At 41.1% G+C, this 23,874-nt stretch overlaps 3 protein-coding genes across 5 annotated transcripts in view; 1 reads left to right on the forward strand and 2 right to left on the reverse strand.

Moving 5' to 3' along the window:
* The window catches only part of fanca (FA complementation group A), a 109,492-nt gene that overhangs the window by 16,259 nt on the left and 69,359 nt on the right, over positions 1 to 23,874 (forward strand). The gene's annotated exons all lie outside the window — the stretch shown is intronic.
* On the reverse strand, positions 733 to 1,787 carry LOC115551524 (olfactory receptor 52E4-like). Its single transcript, XM_030367329.1, has one exon. It carries the CDS (start codon positions 1,785 to 1,787, stop codon positions 867 to 869), a length of 921 nt encoding a protein of 306 aa, XP_030223189.1. The 3' UTR covers positions 733 to 866.
* On the reverse strand, positions 13,851 to 15,245 carry LOC115551523 (putative gustatory receptor clone PTE03). The gene has a single exon (XM_030367328.1). The coding sequence runs from the start codon at positions 15,243 to 15,245 to the stop codon at positions 14,325 to 14,327; it is 921 nt and encodes a 306-aa protein (XP_030223188.1). The 3' UTR covers positions 13,851 to 14,324.

Consider the following 23,874-nt stretch of genomic DNA (forward strand, 5'->3'; position numbering starts at 1 on the left):
CTCCGTTACCTGATGTTAGCGAAGAGTAGGATCCGGCTTTTAGGAGTGGAAGACGTTACAATTTTAAAACCATATCAGCTGTAAATTAAAAGTATATATTATATATATTCCTGAGAAACAATTACAATTTGACTGTAGGCAGGGTCAAAATAGCTAAACTTGTCAGAATGTCGGTTAACCCTTGGCAATGCTAATGTATGCATCTTTAACATTGGAAAAGAAAAGTTTTAACTGAAAAATGATGAGAAATACAAAAAAAATAAGCAAAAAGCTGTGCCGATTGAAACACACTCTCTATTCTTGCTCTAGCGAACTTCTACAGGCAGACCAGCAGACAGACAGACAGTCAGAGGAAACGAGACTGGGTGAGGAAGATTTCTGAGAAGGTTGTAGATTGGCTATTGCAGATCAGATGCTGTGGGACATTTGTATATTTGGCAGACCTGTCAAATCGCTTTGTAGGAGGAAGGAAATGACTGATCATTTTAGCAACTTTTGGTCTATAAATGACAAAGTGAAAAATACATAAGAGTTTACAACATCATTATTGACTAAAAAGATCTAACTTAAGTATTTTAATACACTTGTATTTTCATATACTTTAAACAGTATGCAGTTATTATGTTGAGTGACAGTTCAAAAGAATAATCAAAGAAAAATCGAATGCACACAAAGCCCATTGTTTTATCAAACATATACTATGTGTATTTGAATGTATATTAACATATCTGACCTGTAATAAGGAAATTAGATAAGTCTTATAATAAATGACAATTCTTCAAGGTGCTGTAGGTAAGATTGAAGAGTTAAGTCCCGTCCTGTCCTAATAGTCCTCTTTCTTGTAGCCTGTTGTCTGTCAAACACTGTTATTTCAGCTTGAATAGTGCTTTAAGACATTGAGATATCGCTTGCATTTTAAGTCCATAAATTAGCGGATTGAAGAGAGGAGGAATCACAACACCCAGGAGAGACACTATAAGACGAATAATATGCGGTATGCTAGCAGGAATACGATTTTGAATGACTTCAAACATAGCAATTATGGTGAAGTTCAGAAATATAAATAGGTGGGGGAGACACGTGTTAAGAGCTCCTCTCCTAAAATCCCTGGAGCTCCTCAGACAAATAGACAATATTCTTGTGTAAGAAAACGCAATAAATATTACATGTGGAAGTATAGAAAGTACCATTACAGTAAGCCCATATGCATTGCTTACTGTTGAGTCCCCACACCCCGCTTTGACAAGGGAATAGATATCACAAGTAATTCTCATCAACACAAACTTGCATAGACCTATATTAGCTGACAAAATAGTAGCAATTCCAATTTTACAACAAGGTAAACAAAAGGCCAAAAACAAAATTAATTTGACAGTTTGTGTCTTGACAAGGGAGTGGTATTGGAGAGGTCTGCATATGGATATATACCTATCAAAAGCCATCGCTGATAACAGTGTGAATTCAATAGCCCCATACACGTAAAATAAAAAACTCTGTAGGCGGCAGGCAGGACGGGATATAGTTTGGGTTGCTGACAGCAGATCTATAAGAAGTTTTGGATAGATGCTTATGCTTCCAAACAGGGCGTTCATCAGCAAAGCAGCAATAAAAGCATACATGGGTTTATGAAGGCTTTCGTGTGCATAGATGACATATAAAACAACGGTATTACTGCAGATTATTAAAATGAAGAGCAGGAGTGACATTGAGAAATATAAATATCTATATTTTGCAAGCTGTACATGCCCTCCAAGTATAAGATATGTATTGTTGTAATTAACATCCATCTGGAATCAATGTTCAAGTGCAATTAAGGTATGGTCCTTCTGTTCTTTTCTTTGCCTCAGTGCACAAAGGATATCTAAAAAAAACATGGAACTGTTCTAGAAATATGGTTACAGGTTGCTTCTGTTATCAAGCCCTTGAGAGCTTTTACAGCAGTCTGTCTGACGGTTTGCTCATTTTATTGTTTTTCTAATTCTCAGGGGATCTCATTACAATCCCTCCTTCATGTCCAGTTTTAACTAAAGAGGATGGACCTAGATCTTAATCTTGCAGGATAATATATTATTGTATCATGTATACTCATGTATGTTTGTTTTAGTTTATTGTTTAATTTCAATTTAAAAAGTAGTATTTTATGCGCTCAATGATAGGCATTCGTTATATGATTAGCTCATATATTACTTATTTTTACAGCATACACAAATACATGTAGGTTGTAAAAAATATTAAATCCAAGTAATAATATTAATAATAATGATACATCAAATTTATGTTGCGCTTTTCCAAATGCTAAAAGACGCTTCACAATAGCAGCTAAATCATACTTATCAAAATAACAAAACAAAAACAAACAAACAAATCAGAAAGTTTAAAAGTTAAAAGCAAGGGTGAAATGGTGTGTTTTGAGGGCTGTTTTAAATGTTGACAGAGTGTTGACATTGTGGATGTCGTTGGGGAGGGCATCCCAGAGGGGGGGGGGGGGGGGGGGGGGGGGGGCTGCAGCAAAGGCTCTCTCTCCCCAGGACCGGAGATTGGTCCCAATGGGGTGGAGAAGGTTGAAATCAGCGGACTTGAGACAACGGGCAGGGTTATGGCGTGGAGAAGGTTAGGGAGGTAGGGAGGGGCCAGGTTGTTGAGGGCTTTACGGTGAGGAGTAGTATTTTGAAATCAATCCGGTATTTGACGGGAAGCCAGTGGAGGTAGTGGAGTTCAGGGGTGTGGTCTGAGTGGCGGGACGAAGTGAGCGTATGGGCTGCAGTGTTTTTAACATATTGCAGTTTATTAAGTAAGTGTTTTGATGATCCGTATAGGATGGAGATACAGTAATCAAGGCGGGAGGAAATTAATGCACTCTCAGCTGCCGACCAGAGTTTCGGCGGCTGAGAGTGATGGGGAAGGACGGAGACGAGTGATGAGGTGGAAGAAGGCTGTTTTTGTAATCTGGTTTATATGGGTGAGGAATGAGAGGGTGGGGTCAAGGATGATACCTAGGTTGTGGAGGGGGGGACAATTATACCCTCAATATCTTGGGAGAGGTCCTGGGTGGAGCGGGGGAGAGATTTATTGCAGTTTAGTCGGAGGAAGTTGTGTTGCAGTCACGTTTTAACATCGGTGAGGCAGGTGGTGGGGATGCAATGGGTTGCTGCAGAGATGGTCTTGGTGGTGAGGTAGATCTGAGTGTCATCGGCGTAGCAGTGAAAACGGAGGCCATGTTGCCGAAGGATTGGACTAAGTGGGAGAATGTAAAAGTAGGGGATGGAGTACAGCAGCCTTGGGGATACCATGAGGGCCTGGGGAGGTAGGGTATTTGCAGTTGAATTGAATTGGCGTATGTCAGAGAGATAGGAAATGAACCAGTTGAGAGCGGTTCCAGTGCTGCCAAGTGAGGACTGGAGGAGGGAGATGAGGATGGAGTGGTTGATGGTATCAAAGGCGGCGTAGAGGTCAAGAAGGATGAGGATGGAGAGGGAACCAGTGTCGGCAGAGAGAAGAATGTCATTTGTGACCTTTTTAAAAGAGCTGTTTCCGTGGTATGTCTGGAGCGGAAGCCGGATTGAAAAGGCCCGTAGAGGTTATTGTCGTCGAGTTGTGATTTTAACTGGGAGGCAACGGTTCTTTATATAATTGTTCGAGAGGAAGGGGAGATTGGAGATGGGTCGGAAATTGCTCAGTGTTTCAGGGTCAAGTCCAGGTTTTTTTAGTAGGGGTTGACAGCAGCAAGTTTGAGGGCGGGGGGGACAAGAACCGAGAGGAGTTTATAGCTGAGGTGATCAGGGGAAAGAGTAAAGGGAGACAGGCCATGGCTAGGGTTGAGGGCCTGGGATGCAGGTAGAGATTTACATGCCAGTGAGTATGGCAGGTAGGTCTGCTTGGGTGATTTCAGTGAATGAGGAGACTGGGTGAATGGCAGGAGGGGGTGGTGGAGGTCGGAGAAGAGACAGTGGAGGTGGAGGAGGTCAGTTGGCCGTGTATAATGTCAATTTTTCTTTGCATGTGTGAGAGGAATAAGATCCATTTATTGACATTGAAGGAATTGGAGATGGTGTCCATAGGTTTAAGAAGTTTATTCATGGTGGAAAACAGAGTCTTGGGGTTCTTGCTGCCTGATTGTTTGACGGAGGAGTAGTAGGAGGAACATGCACCGTTGAGGGCGTCTCTGTAGAGCTGTTGGTGTTGTTTGTAGGCATCGCATTTGTGGATAGCAGACCAGTTCTATTGGTTAGCCGTTTGAGTTGGCGACCCTTGGATTTGAGGTGATGAAAATGATCAGTGTACCAGTGGGTGGAGTGAGTGAAAGAGACAATCTTAGTTTTGATTGGAGTGAGCTGATTGAGGCAGGAGGAGAGTTTCATTAAATATTGCGACCAGGTCAAAAGGGGAGGCGTTGTGGAAGTGGGTGTAGTCAAGGATGGTGTCGGCCAAGAGGGAGGAAAGAACGGACGGATTGATGGATTTGAGATTCCTGAAAGTTATAGAGCGCTTTTGCTTGACTTGTGGTGTGGGGATGAGAATGTCCATGGTGATAGCCAGGTGGTCAGAGATTGTGACATCGGAGCTGGACAGATTGCTGATTGTGATTCCGGTGATGCAGACAAGGTCCAGTGTGTGTCCTTTTGTAGGGATTGTAAAATCCACATTTTTGTTGAAGATGATTATGTCGAAATGTTCTTCAGAGGTTTTGGAGTCTAGTCGAAATTAGGGATGGGCGATATGGCCTAAAATCCATATTGCGATATACATTGCAACCTATTGCGATAACGATATATGTCACGATATATAAATCATAATATAACCATTTCAGAACAGGTTACATAGACTCTAAGGAAAGCCAAACTGCTAAATGTATAAAACAAAAGAAGAAAGAAACTTAGTATATATCGTTTTGAGAACATTTATTGTGCAAAACTGTAATCATACAACATAATGTTGTAGCTGCAGAGACTTTAACAAAGAAAAAAATCTTCTGTGTAATGACGTATACTTCTCTTAATGAAATTAAAACTGTTGGTGTCTTGTTAATAAAGAAACGGATACTGTGAATTAGGGAAATACGTCCAGTATTAGGCATGGCTATTTTAAATAAAGAAAAATCTTCTAAGTGTGTGCACAGATACTTGATATTAAAACATAAAAGGGCAAAATGAACGTATACAATTTTGAAATGAACATGAAATGAGCGCAATCACCAGCTCCTTCGTTTAGCTTTCAGCCATATTTACTTAGATGACGATGATGCGTTGAAGCCGGTTGCAGCTCTGGCTCTTTAAATTTCGCGGGTAGCGGATGATGCGTTGAAGCCGGTTGCAGCTCGTGGCTCTTTAAATTTTGCGGGTAGCGGATGATGCGTTGCAGCCGGTTGCAGCTCGTGGCTCTTTAAATTTCGCGGGTCGCGGATGATGCGATGCAGCTGGTTGCAGCTCGTGGCTCTTTTTAAATTTTGCGGGTCGCGGACGATGCGTTGCAGACGGTTGCAGCTCGTGGCTCTTTATATTTCGCGGGTCATGGATAGATCGCGTCAAACATTCATTATCGCGATTGAGCAATATAACTAAAATCTCTATCGTAGGCCATTTTTTATCGTTTATTACGTATATCGTTTATATCGCGCATTCCTAGTCGAAATGTATGTTGAAGTCACAGAGTAGCAGAATGGATGGAGTGATGGCACAGAGTTTAGACAGGTCAGATAAGAAAGCTAAGTTAGGTTTGGGGGGGGGCGATAAATTACTGTAGCAACCAGGGGTTTGGGTCCAGACAGTTTAAAAACAATGTCTTCAAATTATGGGGGGGCCGGGATGGAGATTGTACTTGTAGTGATGCTTTGTCTGAAAAATTGTCTGTTTGACCACCAGGACCACGGAGGCGTGGCTTATCTATGTATGCATATCCAGGGGGTGTGGTCTGATTTAGTGAAAAATATTCCTGTGGTTTTTGCCATGTCTCAGTTATGCAGAGAGTCCAGGCTATTGTCAGTAATGAATTCACTGAGTATAAGGCCCTTGCTGGGAGAATTTCTGGTGCGAGTATCAGTGACAGATGTGTCCGGCAGGGGGAACTGACAGGGGGAACAGTGCTCTGAGTGGGCAGAGGTGAAGATGGATGTTCCAGGGAGAATGGGGTAAACAGTCATGATGCACGTGTTGTTGATCAGATTGAACAGTGTGCTGCAGGTTAGCTGCTAGCATTTGGTTACCCCGTCAGTTTTGGTGCATACCGTCTGGCCTGAAGAAATCAGAACGGTCCCAAAACAGATTGAAATTATCAATGAAACCAAATTTTAGAGCTGTGCAGGTGGACTGAATCCAGGTGTCGAGGCTTAGGAGTCTGCTAAAATGCCCCACACCACAGCCTAGAGAGGGGATGGGACCAGAAATGTAGATGCTCTTCTCACAGGAGCTTATGAAATTAAAACGATTTTTAAAATCTTTTGATGAGCTCTGTCTGCTGACGAGCTGTGTCGCAGTTCCGACATGGACAATCACACGTCTAACTGAGGACGGGAGTGAGCGCAGTAGCCCAGGAAGTTTACTAGTGATCCAGTTAAATCCACAAACCTCATGATTTTAAAGATTTAATTGACTTTGAAATGTCCGAACAAAACAAAAAAAAAAATGAAAATTCCCAATAGAAATGTGAGGATTTTTCAAACCTTTAACTGTTGGGCACATGTGACAACAAGACCCGTAATTAACAGGCCTCTCAGAATTAATCCTAGGAATTGCACTAAAGGTAACCTATCACTAAAGGTACTCGCAGCTCAAAGTAGGACTTGGGAGTGAGTGACCATCGCTCCGTTACCTGATGTTAGAGAAGAGTAGGATCTGGCTTTTAGGAGTGGAAGACGTTACAATTTTACAACCATATCAGCTATATATATATTCGTATGTCACAAAGTACATCTCAATACTGTTAAATGACTAAGCTTGTGTCCTCTAGCCATGTCAGTGCTTCGCTGTTCAGGGTAGACAGTGCCTGGGGACCAGGGCACTGGTACTTGGTGCAGTCGTTTATGATGTGATCAGCCGTTTGCTCTGGGGCTCCACAGGGGCAGTCAGGGGCATCACAAAGGTTCATCCTTTGCATGTTGGCTCTTGAACCGTCCATGTCCTGTCCGGCATCTGTTAAGTCGTACCCAGGATTTTCGGTTGAGGTTGTGTCCTGCAGGCCTTGTGGACGGTGTTTCGATGTAGCCATGTAGCTTGGTGTTGGCTTGGCCCCACTGTTAGGTCCATTGTGTGATGGTCCAGGACCCAGGTGGCTGGCCATTTGCCTCATGCAGCAGGCCCCGGAATCTTGCAGAGATTGGTTCCCTCAACGGTAGGCGTGGTGGTGGGTCGTTTGAGTTGATGTCGTGGTGGAGTAGGTGGCTGGCTCTGCGTTGAGCTCTCTGTGCAAGGTTAAGGCAGGCTGCTTCACGACGGATTGCTGGTGGTGGGATTCCGCTGAGGATTGGTAAGTATGAGGTTGGTGTAGATTTTATGCATCCTGAAACTATCCGCATGCTGTGGTTGAGGGCTGTGTCAAGCTTGGAGGTGTGAGTGGATTTGCACCAAATAGGTGCACAGTATTCTGCTGTTGAGTAGTCCAGTGCTAGAGTAGCAGTCCGGAGTACAGGGAAACTTGCTCCCCACGAGGTTCCACAGAGACGGTGAATGAGGCAGTTTCTTGCTTCCACCTTGGCTCTGACTTGCTGGAGGTGTTGTTTATAGGTTAGGGTTCTATCCAGAGTAACACCCAAGTATATTGGTGACTTTTCAAATGGGATGGTGTTTCCTGCACATTTGACTTCTAGTTGGATGTTGGCTAGTCGGTTGGCAAGATGGAAGGTGCTGCTGACAGTTTTGGTTTCATTCATTTTCAGTCGCCAGTTGATAAAGTATTTGTTCAGATTAGTAAGATCATCAGTTAAGGTGTCATTTAGTGAGCTAAAGGAAGTTCCGGTAGTTAGGAGTGCGATGTCGTCTGCATGGGTGTATTTTTTGCTGCTTGTTTTTGGTAAATCCGAGGTATAGATGTTGAAGCAGATTGGAGCTAGAACAGATCCCTGGGGCACGCCATTCTTTAGCATTTTCTTTTTGGTTTTTTGATGGTCGATGTGCAGTGTGAAGCTTCTGTTTGTCGTCATCTGCATGATAAGTTTTACTATGTGTTTGCTTGGTATTGTTTGTAGCAGCTTCAAGGCAAGGCCACGATGCCATATGGTGTCATATGCAGCACTCAGGTCTACAAATACTGCACCAGCCTTTTCTTTGCATTGAAATGCAGTTGTGATATCCTCAGTAAGTCGGGCAACTTGGTCAGTGGTCGAGTAGCCTTTTCTGAAACCGGCTTGTTCCTTAGGGAGGTTCTCATCAACGGTGTCATAGATGCGGTTGAGGATCAGTCTTTCAAGGAGTTTGAAGCTGATGCAGAGTAGGCTAATTGGTCGGTAGCTTTTTGGATCTTCAGCTGGTTTGTTTGGTTTGAGTATGGCAACTATTTTGGCGGTGCGCCAGATCTTTGGGATCTTCACTGTCCTGAGACACGTGTTGAAAAAGTTCTTCAGCCATAGTAGGGTCAGTTCTGGGAGGTGTTGGAAGAATTCTGGGTGTAGGGAGTCTGGTCCTGGAGCTTTGTTTTGTTTGAGTGTGGCAATGGCTGCTTTGACCTCAGCCATGGAGAAGTCAGAGCACAGATCTTGGTCAGCTGATGGTGCGTTCCATGCTTCTTTCAAGTGTCTATTGATCTTGAAGGTAAAGTCTTTGTTTGGTGTATTGAACTTCCCATTATTTATCAGGTTGTTAGCTATGTCATTGGCCTTAACTGGAGCTTGTGAGGTGAAAGGTTTGACATTTCCAATTAGCCTGTTCAGTTTGCTCCACGCTTGTCTACTGGAGTGTGTGAAGTTAATATCTTCAGTTTCTTCTATCCATTTCTCTCTGCGTCGGTTGTCAAGATGGTTGAGGAGAGCGGTGGCAGCTTCTTGGGATTCCTCGTAGGAGGTTGCATTGTCATGGAGAAGAGCATATGTTTCACATTCTTCATCCCAGCCAGGAACATATACTCTGCGGTGGCCACGAGGTATGCTTGCTTTTGCTGCGTTTATGATGGAGTTGCTAAAGTGCTTGTAGGTAGTATCTTGGTCTTGTTCTGCTAGGTCTAGTGGGGGGTGTTTTTTAAGTTCTTCTCTGAAAATGTCCCAGTTTGCTTTTTTGAAATTCCATCTAGACTGTGGCATTGATGTAGTTGGAGTTACAAGAGCTGGGTGGGTGATGAGAGAAGGTCTATGCTGTGAGCGTGGGAACTTACTGATAACAGTACGCTGTGCTGTAGAGCGATCTTGGGAGCTGCAGAAGGCCAGGTCAGGGTTGGTGCCGGTTTGCCATCGGCCAGAGGTAAAGGAGCATGGTTGTTTGCTGTCGTAGAGGAGTGTTTAGTTGTTGGTGGATGCCCAGTTTGCAAGTGCTTCTCCGTCTGGTGTTGTGTATTTGTAACCCCATTGTTCGTTTTGGCAGTTAAAGTCGCCAGAGTAGATAACAGGATGGTCGTAGACCGGCAGGTTGGAGAAACTTGTTTTTGGTGGTTTGTATACATTTACCACTGTGGTATCTCCGATTGATACAGCAATCCATTGTTGATCGCTGCTATGCGAGGAATCCAGTATGGAGTAGGTGTGTCCATTTTTCACTAGCGTGGCTATTCCATGATGTTGAGAGTGAATTGAAGCTGCAAGGTGGTAGCCGTAGATCTTAATCTCCTTGTCCTCCTTAGTTCTGGGTTTCTTGTAGAAGGAGGACTTGGGCTGAGTGCTTTGTAGCAAGGCGTTCAATCACTTCACATTTGGAACGTGTAAGTCCTTCAACGTTGAGCTGTAGGATACAGGGGCCCGTAGTCTCTTGAAAGATTCTATGGCTGGGTTGCATAGTCATTGCAGGTACGAGATGTCGGGACTGGTTTATGAGCAGTTAGCCGTCAGAGATGTTGTCCAGAGACGTTGTCCAGGGAACACCACGTGGAGGTAGCTCTATCGTTCCCCGATTTTTATAATTAACACCATATCAGCTGTTAATTAAAAGTTTTAAGACATTATTGTGGTATTTCTAACCAGAAAATTACAGTACCGGTATATAGCGTTCAGATTCATTAGCCATTGCGTCTCTGAAAAGGTTAAGGTCTACATAAAGAGCTTCACAAGGTGGTGAACCATAAAAAATAATGTCACGCCATAGACCCTAATGTGACGCTCCGCAGTAGTAACGGGAAGAACTCTCTTACAATATCCAGACATGTGCTACTATTAGGGCTGCAACAACGAATCGATAAAATCGATTACTAAATGCGTTTGCAACAAATTTGGTCGTTGATTCGTTGTGTCGCGTGATTAATAAGTTACTCATAGGCGCAGCACTGTTTACAGCCAGCCGCCGACAGGTTGGTTCACGGTTCATGGCCGCGCACAGCGAGCTTTAGTGTGAGCGACCACAGCTTGTATTTTGGTCATATCTTAAAACTGGACTGTAGGCCTACATAAAAGGGTTGTACCTTCACTGTCTTTGGGTTAAGACCCATTCGCCCACCGGTGGGCGATTTGTGTTTGTTGACCACATGTTCCCACTACGCAGCGACATAACCCGCTTCAACTTTCATCATTACAGACATTCTATACATCGTTAGAAAGGGTAGAATCTCCACAATTTCTTCATCCGGTTTTTTTTTTTTATAAATCATGAGCACAAAACCATAAATATTGATATTAACCAGCATGGTAAACCGGAAATGCCAATAAAACAGAGAGACTCCCTACCTTTGAAGCAATCCGAGAACCGTAATATGTGTCCATTCCTCAATTATTTATATTCCAAATGTCCGTGAGAATCCACTGATCAAAAGCATCCACATGGTTTTTCATAAAATTATTCCAGCTTGTGAATATTGTCGTGTAAAGTCCATTTGTTTACCATCTCCAAACTTTGTTCGTCAACTAACATCCAGCTTTTCGAAGCCGCATGGATATTTTCTCTACCTCCAGTATGGAGTTGTTGGGTATGCTTGTTTTCATCACTTTGCTGGCTACAAAATGAAAGTGTCCCCGTCTTTTTCTGTTCAGTTTTCACCCCGGTACAGCCCGTGAAGTAGATGGAGCGCTCCCAGTTCGAAGGGCCAATGGGCTTTGTTTACTTTGTTACGCGGCTTTAGTATAGGGACAGCGTATTGGCTATTGATATATCAGTCACTTGGGCTTCTAGCCAATGAGTTTACCTTTCCAACGCTACCAGGCGTGTCCAGGTGTGACACGTATGAGCCGAGATATACAGCTGCGTCATCACGGCAGACAACTCGCTTTGCGCATGACAGAGCCTCCAGCGGACCAGGACGCACGCCGCACACATTGATCACATTGATTTCGCCGTTTACAATGGCGAAATCAACGAAGAAAACGAAATATTACACACATGAAGAAGCCCTCGCTTTGATTTTGGCTTCATCCGAGGACAGCGAAGACAGCCAATATGATTCTGAGATAGAGGAGATGTTCAAGCAACAATTGGACGACGTCTTAGATCGGTGAGTGACGCCATCTATGTGTATTTTTGTGCGTGGGTTTTTATGCTTACAGTGAACAATGCAGTATAGTTATATAGTATACATTATATATATAAATGAAAAAATGACAGAAATGATATAAATGAAATGTTTATTTGTTTTCTATGTAAATAACACCCCATTGAATTGCATTTATATATTTCTTCATTATATTTGGTGACATTTGTGCATTGCATTGTGTTTGTAGGTCAATGTCTGAGGACAGTGATGCGGATTGGGAGCCGCAAAGCCAGACAGGCAGACCCCCGGCCCCCACTCCTACTGAAGGTGGTCGTGAGAGATCCGGTAGTGTCTCATCACATGACAATATCTCAATATGGCCATATCAAATGAATGTGTGAAAAAATTATGTTTTGAATCATGGAGAAAGGTTTTATAGTCACCAAAATGCTTCAGTAATGTTTCCAGTGTCACAGAAGTGAGTAAATGCATTTGGCACAATTTGGCCATTTTGGAGACATTTTGGAGAGGTTTGGGCCGCCAGTGACCACACACCATAAAAACTCCATTAACTCCCAAAGCTTTAGGCCTAGAACTCCAAATTTTTTTCCAGGTGTAGTTGGCATGATGTAGAAGGTATTTGGCATATTGCCATATGCCTTACATAAAGCACATCCTAGTTATTGTAGTTCAAATATGACCCATTATTTTCGAAGACAAAAAAATTGCTTTAGAGCCATGTCTGAACTGATGTCATTTAGGTTGTGTGTATGACACATGCCAAATAAACATATCTACAGAAACTAGAGCTTGTCAGCTTTCAAATGAAGTATCATACATCCATCTAGGACTTAGGGTTACTGTGTTATAAGCTTTTCCATTTGGGTATGTGTTTAGGCGAAAAAAACCAAAATACTGCCGGCCTTCTAGTCCAACCGAAAACTCTGTCAGCTGCTGCTGCTGCAGAGTGCAGACGTTGTGCAGACGGGCTCGGAGTCGGCACCGCGTGCATCAACAGTCATTCAAAGCAGCAGTAGTAATTACACAACCGGACGGTGTAGAAAGTCCCGTGAGTTAAAAATAGTGATGCAGTTTTTAAATCCACGTTAAAATCTGCAGGATATAGAGCTAGCTAGCTTAAATAAAAAAACTAACCAATGGTCACAAACAGTGTCAAATGTGATGTGTTCAGGTTGGCTCAGTAATATGATTGATGCGTTCAAATGCAGCAGTAAAAAAAAATAAGAATTGAGATTTTGGTGAAAACTTGTTTTCCCAGTAATATAAAATAGATAGTAAAGATAGAATTATGACCCGTTTAATGTCCTATCTTGAACTACCATCATCTTATCAGCAATTAAAGCAATATTACAAGTTCTATTTCAAGGAGCCTCGAAAATGGTATCAATAGGTTTGACCGGTTAACCATGCATATAAAAGTATATCATACATTGTATGTTTTTTTTTGTGTTATCCCAGTTATGTTTTTTTAATCTTTTTATTATTTAATAGTACTTTTAATAGTTCCGGGACGTTGGAGCAATAACCTGGTGTTTTTAAACGTCAGTCTGCACTGTGAATTTGAAGTAATGTTCCGTTTTGGAATAAAGATGCGGCAATTCCAAAAATAAAAAATTCTATCCGATTCATCGATTAATCGAAAAAATAATCGAAAGATTAATCGATTATTAAAATAATCGTTAGTTGCAGCCCTAGTTACTATCATGGCATTTTAGGATGTATGGTCCTTGCTTTGGTCTCAGAATTGGAGGGGTCGGTGCAAGCAAATTAAGTGTGTGATATGTACAATTCTGCAGGAATTTTAGCTCAGATAGATAATGAGATGAATTGAGCACCATTATTTACCATTCCCCACAGCAAACAGGCGTGCCCCTAAATTCATGTTTTACAAATTCTACTTTAAATAGAATATTATTCACAGAACACCAATATTCCACAACCATTATCTCTTTGATTGCAAATGGGTTGCTAGTCTATAGCTCATTTTTGAGAAACAATTACAATTTGACTGTAGGCAGGGTCAAAATAGCTAAACTTGCCAGTATGTCGGTTAACCCTTGGCAATGCTAATGTTTATATCTTGAACATTGGAAAAGAAAAGTTTTAACTGAAAAATATTGAGAAATACAAAAAGGAAAAAAAGAAAAAGAGCTGTGCCGTTAGAAACACACTCTCTATTCTTGCTCGAGCGACCTTCTACAGGCAGACCAGCAGACAGACAGGCAGTCAGAGGAAACGAGACTGGGCGAGGAAGATTTCTGAGAACGTTGTATATTGGCTATTGCAGATCAGATGCTGTGGGACATTTGTATATTTGGCAGACCTGTCTAATCGCTTTGTAGGAGGACGGAGATGACTGATCATTTTAGCAACTTCTAGTCTATAAATGACAAAGTGAAAAATACGTAACAGAGTTTACAACATCAGTATTGACTAAACAAATCTAACTTAAGTATTTTAATACACTTGTAACAGTATGCAGTTATTATGTTGAATGACAGTTCAAAAGCATAATCAAAGAAAAATCGAATGCACACAAAGCCCATTGTTTTATTGAACGTATACTATGTATATTTGAATGTATATTAACATATCTGACCGATAATAAGGATATTAGATAAGTCTAATAATAAATGACAATTCTTCAAGGTACTGTAGGTAAGATTTGAGAGTTGTTAAGAGTGAGCAAGAAAAGAGCAAAAGAGAGCAAAACAAAACCACCAAAAAAACCTCTTTAGTCCTCTTTCTTGTAGCCTGTTGTCTGTCAAATACAGTTATTTCAGCTTGAATAGTGCTACAATACATTGAGATATCGCTTGCATTTTAAGTCCATAAATTAGCGGATTGAAGAGAGGAGGAATCACAACACCCAGGAGAGACGCCATAAGACGAACAATATGGGGTATGCTAGCAGGAATACGATTTTGAATGACTTCAAACATAACAATTATGGTGAAGTTCAGAAATATAAAGAGGTGGGGGAGACACGTGTTAAGAGCTCCTCTCCTGAAATCCCTGGAGCTCCTCAGACAAATAGACAATATTCTTGTGTAAGTAAACGCAATAAATATTACATGTGGAAGTGTACAAAGTACCATTACAATAAGCCCATATGTATTGCTTACAGTTTTGTCCCCACATCCCGCTTTGACAAGGGAATAGATATCACAAGTAATTCTCATCAACACAAACTTGCACAGACCTATATTAGCTGCCAAAATAGTAGCAATTCCAATTTCAACACAAGGTATACAAAAGGCCAAAAACAATATTATTTTGACAGTTTGTGTCCTAACAAGGGAGTGGTATTGGAGAGGTCTGCATATGGATACATACCTATCAAAAGCCATCGCTGATAACAGTGTGAATTCAATAGCACCATACACGTATGCTAAAAAGCTCTGTAGCTGGCAGGCAGGAGGGGATATAGTTTGGGTTGCTGACAGCAGATCTATAAGAAGTTTTGGATAGATGCTTATGCTTCCAAACAGGGAGTTGATCAGCAAAGCAGCAATAAAAGCATACATGGGTTTATGAAGGCTTTCGTGTACATAGATGACATATAAAACAACGGTATTACTGCAGATGATTAAAATGAAGAGCAGGAGAGTCATTGAGAAATATAAATATCTATATTTTGCAAGCTGTACATGCCCTCCAAGTGTAAGATATGTAATGTTGTAATTAACATCCATCTGGAATCAATGTTCGAGTGCAATTAAGGTATGGTCCTTCGGTTCTTTTCTTTGCCTCAGTGCAAACAGGATATCTAAAAAAGACATGTGGAACTGTTCTAGAAATATGGGTTCAGGTGGCTTCTGTTATCAAGCCCTTGTGAGCTTTTAAAGCAGTCTGTTTGACAGTTTGCTCATTTTATTGTTTTTCTAATTCTCAGGGGATCTCATTATAATCCCTCCTTCATGTCCAGTTTTAACTAAAGAGGATGGACCTAGATCTTAATCTTGCAGGATAGTATATTATTGCATCATGTATACTCGTGTATGTTTGTTTTTGTTTATTGTTTAATTTCAGTTCGTTTAAAAAGTAGTATTTTGTACGCTCAATGATATGCCTTCGTTATATGATTAGCTCATATTTGATTTCTTTGTACAGCATACACAAAACACATGTTGGTTGTAAAAAAGATCAAATCCATATAATAATAATAATACATCAAATTTATGTTGTGCTTTTTCAAATGCTCAAGGACACTTCACAATAGCAGCTAAATCATACTAATCAAAATAACATACAAAACAAAAACAAACAACAAATCAGAAAGTTTAAAGTTTAAAAGTGTTGACATTGTGGATGTCGTTTGGGAGGGCATCCCAGAGGGGGGGGGCTGCAGCAATGGCTCTTGTCTCCCCAGGACCGGAGATTGGTCCCGATGGGGTTGTTTATTGTTTAATTTCAGTTCGTTTAAAAAGTAATATTTTGTACGCTCAATGATATGCCTTCGTTATATGATGAGCTCATATTTTATTTCTTTGTACAGCATACACAAAACACATGTTGTTTGTAAAAAATATCAAATCCATGTAATAATAATACATCAAATGTATGTAGCGCTTTTCCAAATGCTCAAAAACGCTTCACAATAGCAGCTAAATCATTCTAATCAAAATAACAAACAAAACAAAAACAAGCAAATCAGAAAGTTTAAAAGTTAAAAGCAAGGTGTGTTTTGAGGGCTGTTTTAAATGTTGACAGTGTTGACATTGTGGATGTCGTTGGGGAGGGCATCCCAGAGGGGGTGGGGGGGCTGCAGCAAAGGCTCTGTCTCCCCAGGACCGGAGATTGGTCCCGATGGGTTGGCGACGGTTGACATCAGCGGACTTGAGACAACGGGCAGGGGTATGGCGTGGAGAAGGTTAGAGAGGTAGCGAGGGGCCAGGTTGTTGATGGCTTTAACCTGTTAAGCTCCAGCCTATTTTTTAGGTTTCTGCTCGAAAATGACATGCCCAAAATGAAAAGAGAATATCTCTGCATCTACAAGGTCTATTTGAATAATTGTGGTGTCATTAGAAAGGGAACACTTGTGAAATGTGTTCAGATGTGTAAGTATCTGTATTTATGTCACTGGCTCAGAGTAAATTAAGTTGGCACACAAGCATGAATGACAGATTTAAATTCCGCCCCAAAAAATCACACTTCTTCTATGAATATCTCTTTGAAATGATGCTGATGAAGCTAAAATTCGAAATCAAATCATAGCACAAGGCGTGAACATTATCTCTGCAAAGTTTGATCATCATAAAGTTAAGCAGAGCAAAATTACAGAGGTATTAGTAATGACTATTTAGGCAGACTCTCTAAATTGGTCATTTTGGCACCATCTTTGCCATTTGAAGTTTTTGATGTACTGAACTATATATTTCACTTTTATGTCATTATCTGTGATCATCACATGCATTTAACACTTTTTGATTTTTCTTTTGATTTTTAATTTTTCTCAGTACTCGTCAGAATGCGTGCGTAAAGAGCTACAGTTTTTTAACAGGGGGTCCGCGCGGTAGTAAAAGGTAGTAAAAAATAAAATTTAAAATTAAGGCCCTTGAAAGGTAGTAAAAGGTAACAAACGCAATTTGACTTGGTAGTACATTTTTCACCACCACCTCAATATAAAATGAGTTTCCATTTTTTTGTTTCCATGTTTTAACTTCATCTAGCCTAAAAAATACAGTTTACGGTGCTAACAGGACCTGAACTGAGTAGCCGTTAGATTTGGCGTCGCTGGTTGCTATAGCGACGCCTGTGTTACACCGAATTCTGCGACCCAACGAAAAGTGTGACCCCAGGGGGCGCTGTTGCATATTTTCTGCAATATTCACCAGTTTGAAGCGTAGACAGGCATGACAAAAACATACTTGAAACATAAGATCCCCCCAACCAATTACCTTTTTATTAAAGATGCTTAATAAATTCATTTGCTTGATTTGATTAGCATTTCACCGACCCATACAATTGATAGGGCATTCAGTAGGGTCCTTCAACGTTGCTTCTTTACCCATAAAAAGCTACAGTCATGGTTAAATTCCGCTGATTTACCTTTGAGAATTTCCTATTGTATCCTTCTGTGTAAAATGCTGTTTAGAATTAATGTTAGTATCAAGAAAAGAAAGACCCACCGGAGATCTTATGTTTTAATTATGTTTTTGTTATAATCCACGTGCATGTTGCAGAAAATGTACAACAGCGCCCCCTGGGGTCACACTTTTCGGTGGGACGCAGAATTCGGTTTAACACCAGCAACATTTTCCACCTTTTCCCCTCAGAGTTCTGTACGGCTGAGTTTCTAGCTCTACGAGAGAATGGGTAAATGCAAGTTTTCGCAAACATGGGTTGACGACCCGACATTTAAAGACTGGCTGAAACCTGTGATGGGAAATGACCGAGAAGCTTTTTGCTCATTGTGCAAAAGAACGATCAATGTGACATGGAACGGCATTAAAGCGATAAAATCACACAACAAGCATTCACCAGCAGCGGCTTCGTGTGAAGGGGGAGCAGCTATCTATTAGAGGTCTGCGCGGGACACAATATTCACTCCCGCTCTCGCCTTGTACAGTGCCGCTCCCACTCGCTCCTGCAAAGAGCTGTAATTTTTAGTGCCGCTCCCGCCCGCATCTATGATATTATATCCCGCTCCCGCCCGCAAATGCCCGCAAGGATGGATGTTTACTTTCTGTCTCAGGAAAGGCCTGTCCATTGGCTTGGGAAAAAACGAGCGAGCACATAATTCATTAGGCTACCAGTATTGGTAACATATTTCTTGGTAAGCCTGCATGTTTTCAACCATACAAAACATTAAATAGGCCTCGGTAACTGAAACACAAAAGTCACATATTAAAAAAATAAAAACTGCAGGTCGGTACCAGCACGTCTAAATGATAAATGATAGGTAAAAGAATCAGCTGCTGCTTCGACCATGAAGGAAAAGTTGTTGGAAAAGTAGGTTTTGCTTATTGATGAGGGCTTCATGATAATTTGTATCTTTTACTTTACCCTCATATTTGATTTGCGGGAGTGCAGTGTATCATCCCGCACCCGCAAATGCACCTCTATCATCACGCCCGCTCCCGCAATGAGCTTTAATTTTTTGTCCCGCGCTGCACTATTTTGCGTCGCGTCCTGCGGGAGTGAAGACCTCTACTCTCTTTGTTGTTGTTTTGCGGTGCTAGCAGCAGCAGCATTACTAGGGCTACAGGGATCGCGGCAGTGTCACATTTATACCTCATAGTAAGTAGTAAGTGGTGCTTTGCATACCCCCCGCCCCGCTGCTTGATGTCGTGTTGGTAGTAAAAAATATTGTTGAGGTAGTAAAAAAAGGTAGTAAAAGGTAATAAATTCATCTCTATGATTCCGGCATATACCCTGTTTAAGTATTTTACAGTTGTATTTTCATGCACTTGAAACATCATGAAGTTATTATGTTAAGTGGCAGTTCAATAGCATAATAAAAAAAAAATCGAATGGACACAAAGCCCATTGTTTTATTAAACATATACTATGTATATTTGAATTTATATTAATATATCTGAACTGTAATAAGGATATTAGTTAAGTCTCATAATAAATGACAATTCTTCAAGGTGCTGTAGGTAAGATTTGAGAGTTGTTAAGAGAGAGCAAAGAAAAGAGCAAAAGAGAGCAAAACAAAACCACCCAAAAAACTCCCCTCCCGTCCCGTTCTAAAAGTCGTCTTTCTTGTAGCTTGTTGTCTGTCAAATACAGTTATTTCAGCTTGAATAGTGCTACAAGACATTGACGTATCACTTGCATTTTAAATCCATAAATTAGAGGATTGAAGAGAGGAGGAATCACAACATACAGGAGAGATACTATAAGACGAACAATATGCGGTATGCCAGAAGGAATACGATTTTGAATGATTTCAAACAGAGCAATTATGGTGAAGTTCAGAAATATAACTAGGTGGGGGAGACACGTGTTAAGAGCTCCTGTCCTGAAATCCCTGGAGCTCCTCAGACAAATAGACAATATTCTTGTGTAAGAAAACAGAATAAATATTACATGTGGAAGTATAGAAAGTACCATTACACATAGCCCATATGCATTGCTTACAGTAGAGTCCCCACACCCCGCTTTGACAAGGGAATAGTTATCACAAGTAATTCTCATCAACACAAACTTGCATATACCTATATTAGTTGACAATATAATAGCTATTCCAATTTTACAACAAGGTAAACAAAAGGCTAAAACCAAAATTAATTTAACAGTTTGGGTCCTGACAAGGGAGTGGTATTGGAGAGGTCTGCAAATGGATACATACCTATCAAAAGCCATCGCTGACAACAGTGTGAATTCGGAAGCAGCATACACGTATATTAAAAAGCTCTGTAACCGGCAGGCAGGACGGGATATAGTTTGCTTTGCTGACAGAAGATCAACAAGAAGTTTCGGATAGATGGTTATGCTTCCAAAAAGGGCGTTCATTAGCAAAGCAGCAACAAAAATATACATGGGTTTGTGAAGGCTTTCATGTACATAGATGACATATAAAACAACGGTATTACTGCAGATAATTAGAATGAAGAGCAGGAGAGTCATTGAGAAATATATATATCTATATTTTGAAAGCTGTACATGCCCACCAAGTATAAGATATGTATTGTTGTAATTAATATCCATCTGGAATCAATGTTTGAGTGCAATTAAGGTATTGTCCTTCTGCTCTATTCTTTGCCTCAGTGCCCATAGGATATCTAAAGAAGAGATATGGAACTGTTCTAGAAATATGGGTACAGGTTGCTTCTGTTATCAAACCCTTGAGAGCTTTTACAGCAGTCTATGTTTGACGGTTTGCTCATTTTATTGGATCTTATTATAGTCCCTCCTTCATGTCCAGTTTTACCCAAGATGATCGACCTAGATCTTTCACGATAATATATTATTGCATCATGTATACTAATTTATGCATGTTTTTGTTTGTTGTTAAATTTCAGTTTATTTTAAAAGTAGTATTTTTTATTCGCTCAATGATATGCCTTTGTTATATGATTAGCTCATTTGTATTCTGTTTAGAGCTTACACAAAACACATAATGGTTGTAAAAAATATCAAATCCATATGATAATTATAATATAATAATTAGGGCTGTCAAGCGATTAAAATATTTAATCACGATTAATCGCATTAATGCCATAGATAACTCGTGATTAATCGCGATTAATCATTTTTTTTTTTCTATGCTAAATATCCCTTGAATTCTTTGTCCCATTAATTTTTCTCATTTTAATGCTCTTATCAACATGGAGAAGTGCATCGGCTTGCCTTGTGCAAATGTTTTTTTATTGATAACAACATTGGCATATACTGATCAAAACAGGACGGTACAAAAAAAAAGCCTATAATGCAAGAACATACAAAGAGATGCCTTGAACATAGCAGTCAGGCTACTGCTTCTTTGTTTTGAGCCCATTATTATTTTTTTTAATAATAATGTGCGTTAATCGCGCGTTTAAAAAATTAACGCCGTTAAAATTGGTTTGCGTTAACGCCGTTAATAACGCGTTTAACTGACAGCTCTATTAATAATATTAATGATACATCACATTTATATAGCGCTTTTCAAAATGCTCAAAGATGCTTCACAATAGCCGCTAAATCATACTAATCAAAATTAAAAACAAAACACAAACACAAAACAGAAAGTCTAAAAGTTATTAGCAAGGGTGAAAATATGTGTTTTGAGGGCTGTTTTGAATGATGAAAGAGTGTTGGCATTGCGGATGTGAGGAGAAGTATTTTGAAATCAATCCGGTATTTGACGGGAAGCCAGTAGAGGTCGTGGAGTACAGGGGTTTGGTCTGAGTTGCGGGTCGAAGTGAGCGTACGGGCTGCAGAATTTTTACCATATTGCAGTTTATTAAGGATGTGTTTTGATGATCCGTATAGGATGGAGTTACAGTAATCAAGGCGGGATGAAATGAATGCACTCTCGGCTGCCGACCAGAGATTCGGCGGCTGAGAGTGATGGGGAAGGACGGAGACGAGTGATGAGGTGGAAGAAGGCTGTTTTTGTAATCTGGTTTATATGGGTGAGGAATGAGAGGGTGGGGTCAAGGATAATACCGAGGTTGCGGACGAGAGTGAAAGGGGGGACAATTATGCCATCAATATTGAGGGAGAGGTCCTGGGTGGAGCGGGGGAGAGATTTATTGCAGTTTCGTTGGAGGAAGTTGTGTTGCAGCCACTTTTTGAAATCAGTGAGGCAGGTGGTGGGGGTGCAATGGGTTGCTGCAGAGATGGTCTTGGTGGTGAGGTAGATCTGAGTGTCAGCGGCGTAGCAGTGAAAACGGAGGCCATGTTGGCGAAGGATTGGACTAAGTGGGAGAATGTAGATAATTAAAAGTAGGGGATGGAGTACAGCAGCCTTGGGGATACCATGAGGGCCTGGGGAGGTAGGGTATTTGCAGTTGAATTGAATTGGCCTATGTCAGAGAGATAGGAAATGACCCAGTTGAGAGCAGTTCCAGTGGTGCCAAGTGAGGACTGGAGGAGGGAGATGAGGATGGAGTGGTTGATGGTATCAAAGGCGGCGTAGAGGTCAAGAAGGATGAGGATGGAGAGGGAACCAGTGTCGGCAGAGAGAAGAATGTCATTTGTGACCTTTTTAAAAGAGCTGTTTCCGTGGTATGTCTGGAGCGGAAGCCGGATTGAAAAGGTCCGTAGAGGTTATTGTCGTCGGGTTGTGATTTTAACTGGGAGGCAACGGTTCTTTATAAAATTGTTCGAGAGGAAGGGGAGATTGGAGATGGGTCCGAAATTGCTCAGTGTTTCAGGGTCAAGTCCAGGTTTTTTTAGTAGGGGTTGACAGCAGCGAGTTTGAGGGCGGGGGGGACTAGAACCGAGAGGAGTTTATAGCTGAGGTGATCAGGGGAAAGAGTAAAGGGAGACAGGCCATGGCTAGGGTTGAGGGCATGGGATGCAGGTAGACATTTACATGCCAGTGAGTATGGCAGGTAGGTCTGCTGGGGTGATTTCAGTGAATGAGGGGACTGGGTGAATGGCAGGAGGGGGTGGTGGAGGTCGGAGAAGAGACAGTGGAGGTGGAGGAGTTCAGTTGGCCGTGTATAATGTCAATTTTTCTTTGCATGTGTGAGAGGAATAAGATCCATTTATTGACATTGAAGGAATTGGAGATGGTGTCCATAGGTTTAAGAAGTTTATTCATGGTGGTAAACAGAGTCTTGGGGTTTTTCTGCCTGATTGTTTGACGGAGGAGTAGTAGGAGGAACATGCACTGTTGAGGGCGTCTCTGTAGAGCTGTTGGTGTTGTTTGTAGGCATCGCATTTGTGGATAGCCGACCAGTTCTATTGGTTAGCCGTTTGAGTTGGCGACCCTTGGATTTGAGGTGATGAAAATGATCAGTGTACCAGTGGGTGGAGTGAGTGAAAGAGACAATCTTAGTTTTGATTGGAGTGAGCTGATTGAGGCAGGAGGAGAGTTTCATTAAATATTGCGACCAGGTCAAAAGGGGAGGCGTTGTGGAAGTGGGTGTAGTCAAGGATGGTGTCGGCCAAGAGGGAGAAAAGACCAGAGGGATTGATGGATTTGAGATTCCGGAAAGTTATAGAGCGCTTTTGCTTGACTTGTGGTGTGGGGATGAGAATGTCCATGGTGATAGCCAGGTGGTCAGAGATTGTGACATCGGAGCTGGACAGATTGCTGATTGTGATTCCGGTGATGCAGGCAAGGTCCAGTGTGTGTCCTTTTTTATGGATTGTAAAATCCACATTTTGGTTGAAGATGATTATGATGTCGAAATGTTCTTCAGAGGTTTTGGAGTCGAGTCGAAATTAGGGATGGGCGATATGGCCTAAAATCCATATTGCGATATACATTGCAACCTATTGCGATAACTTTATGTATCACGATATATAAATCATAATATAACCATTTCAGAACAGGTTACATAGACTCTAAGGAAAGCCAAACTGCTAAATGTATAAAACTAAAGAAGAAAGAAACTTAGTATGTCGTTTTGAGAACATTTATTGTGCAAAACTGTAATCATACAACATAATGTTGTAGCTGCAGAGACTTTAACAAAGAAAAGAATCTTCTGTGTAATGACGTATACTTCTCTTAATGAAATTAAAACTGTTGGTGTCTTGTTAATAAAGAAACGGATACTGTGAATTAGGGAAATAGGTCCAGTATTAGGCATGGCTATTTTAAATAAAGAAAAATCTTCTAAGTGTGTGCACAGATACTTGATATTAAAACATAAAAGTGCAAAATGAACGTATACAATTTTGAAATGAACATGAAATGAGCGCAATCACCAGCTC

The sequence above is a fragment of the Gadus morhua genome, chromosome 9 (assembly GCF_902167405.1).
Source record: "Gadus morhua chromosome 9, gadMor3.0, whole genome shotgun sequence".
NCBI lineage: Eukaryota > Metazoa > Chordata > Actinopteri > Gadiformes > Gadidae > Gadus > Gadus morhua.